Source organism: Sciurus carolinensis, chromosome 3 (assembly GCF_902686445.1).
Source record: "Sciurus carolinensis chromosome 3, mSciCar1.2, whole genome shotgun sequence".
In the NCBI taxonomy this organism is placed as follows: Eukaryota; Metazoa; Chordata; class Mammalia; order Rodentia; family Sciuridae; genus Sciurus; species Sciurus carolinensis.
The window spans coordinates 143,555,466-143,573,162 of record NC_062215.1 but is presented as its reverse complement, the minus strand read 5'-3'; the positions used below and the strand labels follow the sequence as shown (position 1 = coordinate 143,573,162).

Sequence of the window (17,697 nt, the reverse complement as noted above, 5' to 3'; positions counted from 1 at the left end):
GCTTTGTAAAATCTGAATAGCTTCTCTATTCCTTTGTCTCTGGCATTTCCTTCTTTCAATCCTGTCCTATAAACCACTGTCAGATGAATCTTAAAATACCCCAGTTTAGTATCTCCCATTTGTTAATGAAATAAGCCCATATTTCTTTTTATTGTTTTAAAACTATTTCCAACCGTTATTACAGAATGTTCAGTTGAACAGGGCATCTTAAAGAATAGTATAATGAATATGGCAAATGTCCCACCTAACTCAATTTTTAATTTTTTTCCATTTTTTTAAATTGTAAATCTATATTTCTTAACCTACCTTTTAAGATTTTCTGCAACATAAACCTACCTTTAACCTTTTCATGGTTGTGGAAATAATTGTGATTAATAAAACAGAATATAACTTGTATGACTTAGTGTGTAATAATTTTTACCACTGTTAAAAATATATCTATGGATTAAATCTGATGTGTTTTATCTCCTTTTTAGCCAACTACTGATTTTTAAAATACTTTTAAAAAATTGGTCAGATGAGGATGCTAGGAAAATTTGAAAGTTGTTTAAGTGCTTCCCTCTTATACTCTATCAATTTCAGCACTGTTATCTTTACATACATAATCGTAATAATCAAATGAACAGTTAAGGAGATTAAAATGGAATAAGGACCTCTTATACACCAGCAGCATAATAATCATATTTACAATGTTTGACACAGCTCATTTCCAAAGAATTCTCTCTTCTGTCCTTTAGATCCTCACCTCAGTATCCCTTCCTCCATGAAATCTTCACTCTTGCCTTTTTGGAAGTGAGCTCTTTCTTCTGAATGCATCTCGATCTTTATTCTCATTACATCTTCCTTTTGTATTTCTTTTGTATGTCCCTCTTTTCCTTCTCTTACTTATAAGTACTTTGAGAACTGAGAAATACTTTGTACTCCAATGTTTTGCACATAAGAGGGAATTATAACTATTTTGAAGATAATGAGTAAATGAATTTTTTTAAATGCATTTAGTCATCCTTTTTAAGTCCCTACAGATCCAAACTTATTTTGTCTTTTGCCCAAACCTACAGGTAGCATCTCAGTTTCCTTTCTTGATTTAGCACCGTCCTCTCCTTGTATTTCCCGCTTGTCCTCTTTATGTGTTGCTTTACCAGTGAGATACCTCACCATAGAAGCGTCTACCCAGGCTTCATCTGAGTGTCTGTCTCAAGTTCTTGGTTTTAATTCCAAAGTTCTGCAAAAGTCCTCATGGACTTTCCTTCACTTGTTTTTTCTCATTTTCCAGTGTATTATCTCTATTATCTGTTATCTCTATTTCAGACAGTGAAATAAGAGATATTAGCACTACCTATCCACTTATTTTACTTTTTAGCCTACGTCCACTTCAGATCTTTTTTCTCAGGGTTTTCTTATTCTTATTTCTATCTATTCTTTGACAAAATTGCCATCTTCACTATAAAACCCTTCTTCAGTACTTACATGAAAAATGATCTTCTCTGTCCTTTGACTTTATACCTGTTTTTGTTGAAGGCACATTGCCTGTATTATTGTGAGAATACGAATGATGTCATCTCTTTTTATGTCTCCTAGAACACTATTCCTAGCACATAAGTAGACATTTAATACTTATTTGTTAAAAGGATGAATAAGAATATTTAAAACTTAGTTGTCTCTCTTGGAACATTCAGGTGACTCCTGAAATTATATTAACTACTTTAAAAAATCCATTGTCTCTCATGAAAGAAGGTACCAGTATTTCCTAATCCTGTAGCATTGGCCAGTAGTTTTACAAGCTGAAAACTCGACTTGTTACCATCATGATTTATCTCTATATGAAATTTCCTGATTACTCTTTTATTATGTATTTTAAACTCTGTTTCAGACCAGTCACTCTTTCAGGATTTCATACTAAGAGGAATGTCAAAATAAAATATATGACTTTGTTGATTTGTATTTCATCAATTGTGAAACTGAATAGCATGAAATACTAAGCGGGTTTAACTTGGTATAAGCTCTGCCTAGATTTAATCAGTTGTTCACATTATGGTTTTAAACTAACAGATATATTCCTTGGAGAGCATTTAAGAGACTGGAAAGAAGTATCTCATGATAGCCAATAAAGTTAGTTCTCATATTTCTTCAAAAACTGCTGGAATCATAGTTCCAGGAGTTAGATTTATGTCTTACAGCATCACATCAATGAGTCATTTTCTATTAGTTATGATTTAAAATTTCTTTTCTTAGGAGAAGTGAAATATTCTAGCACTTACATTTCTGAGAGTGGATAATGTCACTTGGCAATATACCTCTTTATGAAGACCTTTGGATGTCTAGAAATTACAGTTAATGCTTAATGTAAAAGGAGTAATTCACTGAGAGTATTGACTTTTAAAAGTCTTTTGTTCTTTCAAGGTGGTTTCCAGAAGTACAGAATATTTATTACCAAGGTAATAAAAAAAAGCAATTGCCAACCAGTGACAACAGTGCCAAATTGGAATCTTTTTTCAACTGTGCTGCTACACTTATGACTTTACAGCTGCAGGACCTCACTTTAGCCTCCATGCAGGATTTCACAGACTTAATTGCACAACCCCCTGTAAGTATGGTTTAGATACACTGATCAGCATTTAGTAACTTTCTTATTTTTAATTCTTTCAGAGAGGAAAATGATAAAATATGTTTACCAAGAGCAGAATACATCTTTAGATCTGTTATGCTTATTTATTAAACAAAAATGTTGGTGTCAAAAAAGTTGGTGTCAGATAGTGAGATCAAAGCCAGCCTCAGGAAAAGCAAGGCACTAAGCAGCACAATGAAACCCTGTCTCTAAATATAATACAAAATAGGGCTGAGGATGTGGCTCAGTGGTCAAGTGCCCTTGTGTTCAGTCCCTGGTACCCCCCCAAAATGTGTCAACCTGCATATTTGGGATATATGATTATTATCACTGAAGATTAAGGGAAATAAGTAAAATAATTCCATTATTAGGAAATCTGGGTCATAAAGGTTGCGGAGAGTTTTCATGAGAAGTATTTTCTTTTTCTAGAAGAAGGTTCTATTAGTTATATAGTAAACAGAATCTTGGAATTGGAATGTTTCCCCCTGGCACTCATTCTTGAGATCCTAAAGCCCATTACTAAGCATGGTCTGCTTTTTTTTTTTTTTTTTTTTTTTTTAAATACTTCGACCCTGTGGTTAACCTATAGGCCAAGTGGATAATAGATGCCAACTAATCTAGTTTGTAATCACTCTTGCTCTCTCCATTAAAGCTCTTCCTTGGATTAACTAAGATGAAAGAGGAAATGTGGGTGGGTTCCCGTGTATTCTAATTAGAACTGGTGCACTCTCTATCACTATATGTATATAGATACATATATATATGTGGTTGTTTATAGTTAAATATATTACAGTTATATATACATATACATATACATATGTAAATTTTTATTTTTTGTAGGATTCTGTTAGAGCTTTTGAACATCCAGGTTTCATCATGAGACTGATTCTTGAGCATGATGCCATTACGTTTGAACCGGACTTTAATGACTATATAGATATCTTTGTAAATATTTATGCTATCATGATTAAGGCTGTCAGTTCTGTGCCAAGAGTTGAGACAAAATTGTATTCTAAGTGGGTAAGTAACAAGGAACTTCTGATTGCTTTAATTTGCATAATGATATTCACTTCAAATAACTTCTGGAAGGTGTAGACAGGTATCTTTTGTTTCATAGACTATGAATGGCTTAGTGACATTGGCTTATAAGAAAGCTTTATTTAAAAAATACATTTTCCATCAGCATCTCTTACACATATGTATTCTTCTACATTTCTACTGATCCACTGAGGGAAGGAGTTAAAGTTGTGATGGGGTTTGAAGCAGTTGATGAGTGTTTGCTGTGGTCTCAGACTGTTTGCTGTAGCATTCATTCATTTTGTAGACCTCTATTATTCTTTTCTAGCTTGTAAAACTGTCCTTTGGTTGATTACCCTTCTTGTACACATTTTTCCACAAATAGTGAGCTCCTCTCTGTATGTTTTCAATTCATAGATCCCATCTACGACTTTTCAACAGTCATTGCACTTTAGTTCATTAAATAAGCATGCCCGAAGACTGCTAAGCTTACAAGTTTTCCAAGGTTGTAATTCCAAATATAGTTTTCTTCTGTCTTTCTATTTTTAAAATAATTTACAGATATTTCACCCATACAAAAGAGTATAGGATATTAGTGTGTAAAGGTTTCCATAGTAATAAAATTAACATCTGTTGTTGGCTATAGCCCATCTTAAGGGAAAGAATAATCCTGATAACTGAAAGCTGTCCCTCATTGCTCCTTCCTATTTAGATCCCTATTCTACTTTTTAGCACAATAATCACTATCCTGACTTTTGGATTCATTATTCATAATTTTAAAAAATAGACTTATGTCTATAAATATCTAAACAATTTCAGTTTAGATTTTTCACATCTCTGTATAAGTAGAGTCATCTTTTATGTAATTTGGGACTCGCTTTATTTCATTTAACATTATGATTGTGAAATTATGCATATTGAGGATTTTATCCTCATTGCTGAGTTTGTAATTTTTATTTTTTTTCCAGGAACTCCATTAAGTTCTTTTTCAAACAGGCCTGGTCATTTTTGATAATCTTTTGTACATCATGTATTCATTAAGCTTTTACTTTTCTTTATATATATTAAATATGTTATATTCTGTATTTAGGAATTACAGTATGTATGGTCTTTGCTATTCTGATTCTGCTGTTTGCTGACTCTTGTTCCTAGTGTTTTATTCCCTGTGGATATTTTTTCTTTACTATTATAAGCATGTGTGTGTGTGTGTGTGTGTGTGTGTGTGTGTATACACGAACTTTGTGCAGGGAAGTTTTTGATGTTGTGATTTAAGTTGATTCCTTTGGAATTTGCATATAGACGATGGGATTGTTTTTAACTAAATCCTTATTTAACAATTTTGTGGACAGCACTGGCAGTTACCCACCTGTTTGAGAACAAGCTTAAGGTTCTAAATTCTTAAGGCAGCCATTTTTTCTTCTTCACTGAGAAACAAGACAAAAAACAGGACATTTCCCGTTCTTTCTCCCCTCATGCAAGGATTCTGTCACCTTTTAGTATTCTGAAGGATTTTCTCCTCAGAACTATCATTTTATTGTGTCACCTTTCAGTGTTCTTCATTTTATGTGTGGGTATGAAATATTACTTCCTACCTTGCTCAGTCATGAGAGTTTGTCACCCCACAGCCACTTCCCACCTCCTATTTCCACCTTGCTGGAGACTCAAAAGCAAAGCTTAGATGAGGAAATCATGAAGTTCCCAAGGTAGCTGCTCACTTCTACAGACTGTGATCTATCACAAGTCATTCTCTCTCATTTGGGCATCTTAAATTTTCCCATCTTATTTTGTTTCCTTATAAATGATAATTTTAGTCCTTTTATGAATATCTGTTTCTCAGCTTATCATAGTTAGAAGTTACTCAAGAAATTTACTGTTTACTTATCCTTTGTGAAATTCAATTCCTTTATTACATTTTTTCATGTATGATTTGAGGTAGCCTATGAAACCCACAAATACAGCAAATTACCAAGGTGAACTAATAAGCTCTAATTAGATAAAAGTAATAATTGTAATTATCCAAATGAGTACAATTATTATGATTTTATGATTATAAAATATGACTATAAGCTTCCTGATTTCTAAAACCATGAAAATATGATAAGTTTAATTTAGGATTAAAATAATCAATTTAAACTTCTCAGAGGAGAATGATATTTTTCCTGGTATCAGATTTTGAGAGCGAAGTACATTACCTGTAGTAATGTACAAGTATTACCTGGTGACATTTTAAAAATACAAATTCCAGGGCTCACCATGACCACGACCCCTATCCTTTGGTGATCCAGGAAATCAATCAGGTTTGGAAACAAATGATAATAAAGTGTCTTGAATAAGATAATTGCACGTAGCTTCAATGACAGCAATTGTATAAGTAGAATTTATATTGCTGTTTTATCACAACTTTTGATAGGAACTGAAAGTGAACTAAAAATACACTTTTTTTCATGGAAGGCAAACCTGCAAGAAGCCAGTGCACTGTGAGTCCAAGCATGTTAACTGTATCATGATCTAATTTGATATGCTTTAGAGCACATGAGGTGTCTCATACAAAATATCATTTCTTCTAACTCTGGACAGGAGCTGATTAGATTTTAAAATACTTTCTAATGTAGTTTTTTATTATTATTATTTTTATTTGACTTTTAATTTTTCACAGACTGCATTTTGATTCATTGTACACAAATGGGGTACATAATTTTGTTTCTATGGTTGTACACAATGCAGATTCATACCATTTGTGTAATCATACATGTACATAGGGCAATGATGTTTTTCTCATTCCACCATTTTTCATACCCCCCCTCCCTCTCATTTTCTTCTACATATTCTAAAGTTCCCCAAATATTCTCTCATTCCCCACCCCCAGCCCCATTTATATATCATCCTCCACTTATCAGGGAAAACATTCAGTCTTTGGTTTTTTGGGCTTGGTTTATTTCACTTAGCATGATATTCTCCAGTTCTATCCATTTATTTGCAAATGCCATAATATTATTCTTCTTTATGGCTGAATAGTATTCCATTGTGTATATATACCAGAGTTTCTTTATCCATTCATCTGTTGAAGGGCATCTAGGTTGGTTCCACGATCTAGCTATTGTGAACAAAACTGCTATAAACATTGATGTGGCTGTGTTACTGTAGTTTGCTGATTTTAAGTCCTTTGGGTATAAACCGAGGAGTGGGATAACTGGGTCAAAAGGTGGGTCCATTCCAAGTTTTCTTAGGATTCTCCACACTGCTTTCCAGAGTGGCTGCACCAATTTGCAACCCCACCAGCAATGTGTAAGTGTGACTTTTTCCCCACATCCATGCCAACGTCTATTATTGTTTGTGTTCTTGCTAATAGCCATTCTAATTGGAGTAAGATGAAATCTTAGAGTTGTTTTAATTTGCATTTCTCTAATTACTAGAGATATTGAACACTTTTTCATATATTTATTCATTGCCTGTGTGTCTTCTTCTGTAAAGTATCTGTTCAGGTCCTTGGCCCATTTATTGATTTGGGTTCTTTGTATTTTTGGTGTAAAGTTTTGTAAGTTCTTTATAAATTTTAGAGATAAGTACTCTATCTGAAGTGCATGTGGAAAAGTTTTTCTCCCACTCTGTAGGCTCTCTCTTCACATTCTTGATTGTATCCTTTGCTGAGAAAAGCTTTTTAGTTTGAGTCCATCCCATTTATTGATTCTTGCTTTGATTTCTTGTGCTTTGGGAGTCTTATTGAGGAAGTCTGATCCTAAAACAACATAATGAAGATTCGGGCCTACTTTGTCTTCTATTAGGTGCAGGGTCTCTGGTCTAATGCCTGGGTCTTTGATCCATTTTGAGTTGAGTTTTGTGCAGGGTGAGAGGTAGAGGTTTAATTTCATTTTACTGCATATGGATTCCCAGTTTTGCCAGCACCATTTGTTGAAGAGGCTATCTTTTCTCCATTGTATGTTTTTGGCTCCTTTCTCTAGTATAAGGTGACTGTATTTATGTGGTTTTGTCTCTGTGTCTTCTATTCTGTACCATTGGTCTGCCTGTCTATTTTGGTGCCAATACCATGCTGTTTTTGTTATGATTGCTCTGTAGTATAGTTTAATGTCTGGTATTGTGATACCTCCTGTTTCATTTTTTCTATTCAGGATTGTTTTGGCTATTCGAGGTCTCTTGTTATTCTAGATGAAGTTCATGATTGCTTTTTCTATTTCTATGAGGAATGTCATTGGGATTTTAATTGGAATTGCATTGAATCTGTATAGTGCCTTTGGTAGAATGGCCATTTTGACAATGTTAATTCTGCCTATCCAAGAACATGGGAGGTCTTTCCATCTTCTAAGGTTTTCTTCAATTTTTTTCTTTAATGTTCTGTAGTTTCATTGTACAGATCTTTCAACTCTTTTGTTAGATTAATTCCCAAGTATTTTATTTTTTTTTTGACGCTACTGTGAATGGAGTGGTTTTCCTAATTTCTCTTTCAGAGGATTCATCACTTTTGAATAGAAATGCATTAGATTTATGCATATTGATTTTATATTCTGGTACTTTGCTGAATTCATTTATTAGTTCTAGAAGTTTTCTAGTGGAGTTTTTTGGATCTTCTAAATATAGGATCATGTCATCAGCAAATAGTGACAGCTTTAGTTCTTTTCCTATATGTATCCCTTTAATTTCTTTGGTCTGTCTAATTGCTCTGGCAAGTGTTTCAAGGACGATGTTGAATAGAAGTGGTGAAAGAGGGCATCCCTGTCTTGTTCCAGTTTTTAGAGGAAATGCTTTCAGTTTTTCTCCGTTAAGAATGATGTTGGCTGTAGGTTTAGCATAGATAGCCTTTACAATGTTGAGGTATGTTCCTACTATTTCTATTTTTTAATTAGAAGAAGCCATCAAAAGCCTACCAACAAAGAAAAGCCCAGGACCAGATGGATTCTCAGCTGAATTCTACAAGACCTTTAAAGAAATACTGATACCAATACTCCTCAAAGTATTTCAGGAAATAGAAAAGGAGGGAACCCTTCCAAATTCATTCTATGAGGCTAGTATCACTCTGATACCAAAACCAGACAAAGACACATCAAAGAAAGAAAACTTGAGACCAATATCCCTGATGAACATAGATGCAAAAATCCTTAACAAAATACTGGCAAATCGCATACAAAAATATATTAAAAAGATAGTGCACCATGATCAAGTGGGGTTTATCCCAGGGATGCAAGGTTGGTTCAACATCTGGAAATCAATAATGTAATTCACCACATAAATAGACTTAAAGTTAAGGATCACATGATTATTTTAATTGATGCTGAGAAAGCATTTGATAAAATACAGTACCCCTTCATGCTTAAAACTCTAATGTAGTTCTGAAGTCCTGGTATCCAATTATATTAAGAAAGATAAATCTATAGACTTTAACAATTAGAGAGATTGTTAGTAAATTTAAGAAACGGTCTATAGTGAATATTAATGAGTTTCACACAAAAATAAATAATTTCACATTGCACACAGTACATGTTATAGATTATATTATCCTAAAATTTATTTTTCAGAAAAGACGAGAACTAAGCATCTACTAAGCCCAGGGGTAAAGTGGAGGATGAGGTAGCTGGGTTCACTAATATTCTTGTGAAGCATCACCAGTTCTGAGCAAGATGATTTTCTGAAATGCACACTAGGGGGTGTCACAAGCAAATGCCCCCGGCCAAAAGAAAATTATCCAGTTCTCTAAGGAATCCTTTAATGTGACCATTTGGAACATTGTAGGCTATTCACACTGATTTTCATTTGTTACAGTTAAAAATTTCTTCCTCTGGACAACAGAGCATAGATATATTTAAGAGTTATTTAGTTCAGATAATAAACTATGTCAACATAATTACTTGCCGTCTTATTTGAGAAGGGAATAGAGGCAAAGTGTTAAAACTTGTCTGCTTATTTAAACTTGTCTGGTCCATTCATACCCACAGTTATTCAGATTATATATAGCAGAATATAACTTTGCAACTAAGGATTTCAGTAGTTCTAGTTGCTGTTCTCAGAATCAAAGATTGAAGGTCAATGATTGAATCAACATTCTTTGTTCTAGATAAATTTCTCCTCAAGGTCAAGAAGCTCTGTGATTAAAGTATATGATGATATGACATTAAGCTAGTTAATTTTCTTTTAATAATATTCAATGCAGACACAACCTTATAAAGCTAGCATGTACAATTGCACAAATAAAATGTGGATTTTGTTGTTTTTATGTTCTAAATCTTATTTTTCATATATTTCCAAGTGACTATTTGTTGATCAGGACAGAAAAACAAAATACAACTGGCTAGCCTTAAGGAAAACAAAACATTCTATGAAATCTAGATTTTAAAACCCTGCTGTGATTAGAATGAATATCTTTCTGTAGAGTATAGATTAGAAAATAAAAATAGCCTTGGGAGTAAAAAAATAAAAAAAAAAAGGAAAGACAATAGCATCATCAGGTTTGCATTTTTACAAAGACAAATGATATAGTTACTTTAAGGTATTTGAAATAGCTTATGTTATTCTCCTACCTTTGTTTAGGAAAGTAAGTCTAAGCCAACAACCTTGAAGCCTATAATTCTGGATGAAATTGTAGAAGCTCACAAAGCAAAGATTAAGGAGGTGATTATTAAAGAGAGTTTGGCACCTATGGAGCACCTCAGACTCTATGACAAGTATGACTTTTTAATTACCAGAAAAGCTGAGCAAGATGCTGATGCATTCCTTGCAGAAAATCATCATTATGAGACAATAATAGAAGAAATTCGCAAATACCAAAAACTAATTGATGAAATACAGTACACATCTAGAAAGGTAAATGACTCGTTTTATGCAACAGTTATCTGTATCCAACAATCTTTCCCCTGTTTTATCAGCATGTAGTTTGGAACACACAGAGAAAGAATTAGAGTGTTACTATCACCAGGAATAAATTTATTGAGTTTGGGATATGCACCAACCATTGTGGTAAGCTCTGGATATTAGGAGACCGACAGGACAAATAACAGTTCTTGTGCTCATGTAGCGGAAACTGTAGTACCACTACATTACCTTCTAAGTCCTTTATATAATTTAATCCTTCTTTCTCCCAATCCCAAGAACCTAAATTTTCTCTTTGCCTCATGTTAATGAGTCCTTTGGAAAATACAGTAATTATACCAAAATGTGCTAACTTCCGTCTGGTAGAATACTAGTGATTTAAAGTTTTCTTCTTTTGTCCTTTTCTAATTGACATTTTTCTCGTTTTCTACCATGCCCCTGCATTATATTTTTTATACAGAGTAAATGTAACATTTGAAACCTACCTCATCTATTTAGCAGTAACTCAGTTCTTCAAATTGTTTTGACCCATTATTGTTCTAAAATAGAATTGGTTTCCAAGATAACAAATTTCAAGGATGTTTAGCCAGAAGATAGTTATAAAATTTAAATGAGTGTTCAGAAAACCCTCCCTGCATCATATTTCTACAAAAAAACAACAGCTGTGTTGGAGCATAGATACAAAAATCAATAGTGTGAGAATGGCAAAATTATGGGAATCTCATTAATTTTTATTCCATTTCATGTTTATTAAACTTTTAATATGTTACAGAGTGTTCGCTTGGGAATGTTTGAAATACACTGTGAAGAATTAATCAGAGCCTTGGTGAAGCGAGCAGATATTATTTGTGGGAAACTTATAGCAAAAATGTTCAAAGATCATCAGGAAGTAAATACAAGGTATTTGTGTGATATTGAATATATTTTCATTTTGGGAGGGAATGTCAACAGAATAAACTGTCCCACAACTTAACTAATGGACTAGTACATTGTCATAAGTGATTCAGAAGAAAAGATTGTCCCAAATGTATTTTTACTTGACTTTAAGTGTCATTTTGGGATGTGATTATTAATATTATTTCTTTTTTACTACTAATATACTATCCTAATTGTCTAAATTAAGGCTGAATTAAAATTTGTTCACATTTCTTTTGCACAAATCAGGTGAATATTATCTAACTTCAGATTTTTAAAATTTGTGTAATCAATATACAAAGTGAGTTTTCAAAGTGGATTTATACAGTAGCTGTCATGGGTTCTAAGGGATTCTCAAGTTTGAAATTTTGTCTTCCTAATTACTCTTAAAGGCCATGACAAGTTGTTAACTGAAAACTCATTTGTGGATTAACCCAAGATATTTTTAAGAAAGCTGATCCATCTTTTATGATTATGATATTAGAGAAAAATAGATCATCTAAAATATTTATTTCAAGCTGTATTGAAGCCTGAAGGAAGTTTTTTTTTTAATTCCTTGTTTGTCTTTTTTGTTTGTTTATTTTTAATGTATCCTGTATTAGGCACAGGACCAGACTCAAGTGTGACTACAACTTCTGAAGGAAGTTACAATGTAGAAAGGGAGTAGAATATAAATTACAATGGGGTGCAGTGAGTTCTGTACAGAACCATAGAAGTAGAACAGAGGAAGAATGACTAATATTGTTTTGAGGGTGGTGTTTTTGGGGGAGGGGAAAATTAGGGATGTCTGCAAAGAGGAAGTGATGTGCAAATTTTATTTTGAAGGATGAATGTGCTAGGTAAACAATGTAGGTGAAAGAATTTCAGGTAGAGAAGAAATTATGTAGAAGGCAGTGTGGTGTGAAATGGCATAGTGTATTCCAAGAGCTGGGAGTGGTTTTTGTTACTTTCACAGATGTCGTGAAGAAAGAGGGGTGGGGAAGGCTGAAGATGGAGGCACCACAAGTGAGAAGACTGGGACTTGCGTAGCTCAGTTAGGAATAAGATCGTATTTTCAACTTAAAGCACCTTTTCCTCTAGAACTACTAAAAGAATAGAGAAGATGCCTTTTATTTACAGTGTTTCCTACTGGGTGAAATATTTATTTTAATTTCGTAGCTACTTTCTCTGCCTCTTAGTGTCCTCTGAGCTCGTGCTAGTTGTACTTTTTGTTCTCATTTTCTCTTAATCATGCTAGTCTCACTAGACATACAAAGGACATATCAGGAACCAGGAGCTAGAATGACCTCAATTTCCTGCTCCTTAAAAAGTTATCTACCTCTACATGAAGTTCTTCATGGCTTTCTGATGCAGTTTTAGAGGACAGGATTCTGTCTTTCTAACTATAGGTTTCAAACATTGCTTCCCATCACTCTGGACCTGGAATCCCCTCTGTATCCTTTAGGTCAAACCTCTTCTTTTCTGTTGATTCTTCCTCTGAAGTTTGCAAAGATGTTCAAATCTCTCTTCCATCTTCTAACCCTAACTTCAACCCAACATCATTACCATGCTATTCCTTTCTCCTTCACCTTACAGCCAACCTTCGTGAAGAATTTTTCTGAACTTCTTTAACTCCTGCTACTCTTTTCTTTCTTTTTTACCCTCTACCCTGAAGTAAGTTCATTATTTATATTGGCCACAATCCAAATCACTAAGAAAGATTTTCATATTACCAGAAATTTGTAAGCACACAGGTCCATTTTAACCATTTCCTCCAAGTAGAGTTAATTCCCCCCTTCCTTTGGGCCATCTCAACTAAATTTCTGTTAGAACCCTCAAAACTCTAGGTTGGAAATGGTCATTTATAGTCCTGTCTTCGTACTAGGTTTTGAGCTTCTTAAGGGCCATTCCTACAGCTTAGTCATTTCTGTATTGCCATCAGTTAATATTGTAGTTGAGAATATAATAGATGATCCCAAAATCTGTATCGAATGGATAAGTCAATGAACAAAAAATTGCATTTAATTTATTATGTCATATAAATAAGTTATAATCTTTATTTTTCAATTAGAATACTAAATAGGAATGTATTTTGAAATGAAATTTAATCATGAATTTGTAAGTTTGATTTTTGTCTGGTGTTTCAGATTATGTGAAGAATTTGAGGGAATAGCTGAAAAAGCTCTTAGCACTCCTCCAAATACAGCAGAACTAATGGAAATGAAGGTATTGTCTATAAACACATTATAGTTGTTTATCAGTTCATTACTGACAAGATCATTCAGAGAAACAAATCATTCCAAAGGTTGAGACAGAAGCTAAAAATAATATGGACTTTAAAAATGCTTAGTTCATGCATCTGCAGTTTGGTGATTTAGGCTGGACTCTTTTGGGTGTTCTTCTGGTCTCGATGGGGTCATTCACCACTCAATTGGGTCATTCACTCCATTGGCTCAGCCAGCTCTCAGTTGGGTTGACTTGTGTAACTATGGTTTAGAAATTTTCGTTGCTCCACTTGTCTCTCAAACTTGAGCAGGTTCACCTGGGCATATTCTCATGGCATGATAGAGACAAGCAAGCCTGATTGCTCTTCAAGTTCTCTGCTTATGTCACATAGCTAACATTTCACTGACCAAAACAAGGCAAACTGAGAGACATTACAGGCCCTGCATACTGGAGAGGTAAAATATTGGAGCAATTAATGCACTTGTCTACCAGAATATTTTTGAGAGCACTATTAATAATTATTACCATGTTCACAGGTATAAACTGGACTGTTCAGGACAACCTCAATGAATGGTTACCCCTCCTTTTTATCAACAAATGTTTAATCCTTTAGCAATATTTTATTTTGTTTTCTATAAAAGCTACATTTTATTAAATATTAAAATTTCTGTGGTAATTTTCTGAAGTATATTATGTTTTAAGCATAGAATTTATGGCACTGAAAATATTAGGTAAGTTTCAGTTTGATTGGTTTTCATGTTACTTCTGTGTTTGAAGTCTTACCGAGTGGCAAAATAATACAAAACAACTAGTTACTCACCATTTCATGTTACTCCCTTTTCACTTTGGTAACACCGAACTTTTACATAGAATTGCCACCTGCTTCATCTCATAGGCTGTATATTGTAACTTTCTTATCGATAAACCTCAGTGGATGATAATATACATATTGGATGATTAAGGAGAGATTTTGCAGTCCATTGACAATGTGGGGTCATTTCTTGATTTTGTGGGAAGTTACTGTCCTCCTCCAGCTGCCTCTGATGTTTCTTATATGCTCTAAGCAGTGCGTTTCCTTTGCAGTAGGTGTCTCTGTTGAGTGTCACTGGTGGTTATTTGACCATTAACTATCTTCTCAAGTAGATTACAAATACCACGAGGATGAAAATGAGATCTGTTTTTTATCACTCTACATTGCCAGTACCTAGCACAGATCCTGACATAGTTGGTCCTCCGAAATATAATTCTGAGAGAATAAGTGAAATCACTCAGATCGCATCTGCTCCATGTCTTTCAGGGACCCACAGCACTCCTCTCTGCTTTCCCATTGCTTTCTATGTGTTGTCAAGTATTTTCTAAGTTTTTTTTTTTTTTTCTGCCATTTTTAGTGAGGTGCTTGGAAGGGAGGGCTCAGAAGTGATCTGAGCTGTAGTTCCTTAGTTTGAACCAGAAACCTTCACCTCTATTAAGTCTGTGTGTTCTTATGCAATGTATTTCCATCATCTGTTTTTTGACATGAGCAGTTCATTGAAATGCCATTTGTTATTTTTGTTTTTCCTCAGGCTTACATTCAGAAAGTGGAGGCAGTCGAAATGATTGATTTGGGACAGAGATTAGTGGATTCTAAAAACTGCCTTGCCTTCCTCATTGAGTGTGCCAACTTTTCTCCTGCAGACATTAGGTTAAATAATAATGTTTTCCAGTGGTATGGAAGAATGGGAGAAATTTTGAAGAACACAGAAAAATCATTAAAGAGAAAACAGAACAATATCAAGAAGGCCTTAAGGTTGGTATCTTAGATAATTTTAAATTATTTTCATTTCTGGAAATGTTTAAATTTTAACTTTTTCAGAGTATTGCCAAATCTTTTATTTCACAGGTCACATATTGAACTTTCTTACTTTATAAATCTTAGTTGAAGATAGTACACATATTGGATCTCTTATAATGCTTATTGAATGTTTAACAATTGATTACCATATTGACCAGTGTGGGGTCATTTCTTGATTTTTCAAGGTACTAGGAAGAAAACATTGGAAGGTATTGCCCACAAGTGACTATGACCATTAAAAAAGAAATTGCATTAATCTTATATAGTTCTTAGTACTATTTTTGGTTTTTAAATTTTTTAAAATTTTTTATTTTTAATTTTTTTTAATTACTTGAATATCAACACTCCTTTGGCAAAATGTTCCTTCATAACCTCCTAATCACTAAAACTCTCCTAAACACTGTGACTACAGCATTTTCTTTTTGTTTTTGTTTTAATCTTCCAAATGAAGATGGTTTGTGACTTTCTTTGTGTACCTTTTTAGCCTTCTCTCCTACTTCTCTGTACTCCTTGCTTGTGACTTCTCTGCAACCCTAAGCAACGTCTACATCCTGCTCCTAAACAGCTCTCATCTCTTGCACATTGTCTCTGTTTACTCTGGAGCACATTCTACTGCCACCATGTGCTTCTCTAACACACTCAATTTATTTTCTGAGAATTCCTCTCAGACCTCAATGTAGCTTTTCTTTTGCTCACCTTGCATTTTTAACACATGCCTATCAAATGAATGATCCGATTCTTGTGTTACTATTTTCAAGTCTGTCTTTCATCAGATGGCCAGAACCTTGATCGCAAGACTGTTTTCTTTTTATCTTTTCCCCTTATATCCTATTGGCTAGCACAGTGACTGACACACAGTGTTTTCATCCAATTTTTGCTGCTATAATAGAATATCTGAAAAGAACAAAAGTTTATTAGTTTCTGGAGACGGAGAAGACCAAATTTGAGAGACCCACATTTGGCAAAGGCATTCTTTACTGTATCATCCCATGGCAGAAGGCAGAAGGGCACATGCTTGAGAAAGAGCAAAGGGGGTTCTCTGGGGACACAGAGACAAGCCCATTATTTTTTTCGGGAACCCACTTCTGTAATAACTAACCCATTCCCATGATAATGGTATTAATTCATTCATAATACAGTCATTCATGACCTACTCACTTCTTAAAGGTTTTACCTCTCAGCATTGCTTCACTGGGGATCAAGTTTTCTAACACATGAACTTTGGGGGATGCATTTAAACTATAACACACAGGAGTACCATGAGTACTCCATGGCTAGTGTTTGAATAAATGTCTTAAATTTTTGTCTCATTTTATACATGAGTAAACTAATTCCCCAAAACTAAGAGACTCATTCCAGGTCAGCCAGTTAAGATATCCTTTGATCACAAGCATAGCTGTCTTTCTGCCATGCTATGGAAAATACAGTTAATTCACAGAATGTTAGGTGGAAAATTAATTTGTATGCTTTAAAAATCTAAAATTATTTTAAACTGTTAAACTGTGTTTTCTATTTCTGTTTCACCTTTAGGCCATTTCAAAAAATGTTTTAAAAATGTAGAAAACAGAGCTGGGGCTGTAGCTCAGTGGCATAGTACTTGCCTAGCATGTGTGACACACTGGGTCGGATCCTCAACGCCACATAAAATAAATAAAGTTATACCGTCCATCTACAAGTACAGAACAAAATAAAACAAAAACCATAGAAAACATGAGGAATAAATATTAGATACTTAAATTACAATATAATGGGGGGTCTTAGAAAATTTCTATGTGACCCAGAATTATCTATATTGTAAACTAAAAAAAAAAAAAAAAAAAAAAAAAACTACATGTAATTTTCATTAATTTTTCCTCTTATTTTCCTTTCTTACTGGGCCAGATTAATAAATTTGCCAGGAGGTTAGAGAAAAGAAGACAACTAATAGATAATTATCTATCCAATAGAAAATCTATTTTTAATAACCCAGATTTGATTTTTGAATATTTCGTTATTAGCTATCTTTTAGAGCCATTTCACTTGGAATGACTTACCAATGACAATTTTGTAATAAGCCTTTCTCATGAAAAACACATACATTTTATATCAGAATGTTAAAATTTTAAGCTTTTAAATCTGAATTTATTCTCTGTGTTAGAACTCTACAAAAATAGTAGAGAGTAAACTTTTAATTCTGGGAATGAGAGAAATCTTAGCACATTAATTTCAAAGTTTAAAAATCTTGTGTATTATAGATCTTAGTCATCTTTTGAATGATCTCTTTATAGTTTGTCAGAAACAAAAATATAAGAATAATTCTGATAATCCT

At 33.7% G+C, this 17,697-nt stretch overlaps 1 protein-coding gene across 1 annotated transcript in view; it reads left to right on the top strand.

The window, feature by feature from the left end:
• The window catches only part of Dnah7 (dynein axonemal heavy chain 7), a 347,577-nt gene that overhangs the window by 83,593 nt on the left and 246,287 nt on the right, over positions 1-17,697 (top strand). The window contains 7 exon segments of the mRNA XM_047547136.1: positions 2,401-2,584; positions 3,446-3,625; positions 10,160-10,432; positions 11,211-11,338; positions 13,480-13,558; positions 15,121-15,280; positions 15,283-15,344. Coding sequence (XP_047403092.1) covers positions 2,401-2,584; positions 3,446-3,625; positions 10,160-10,432; positions 11,211-11,338; positions 13,480-13,558; positions 15,121-15,280; positions 15,283-15,344 — 1,066 coding nt within the window.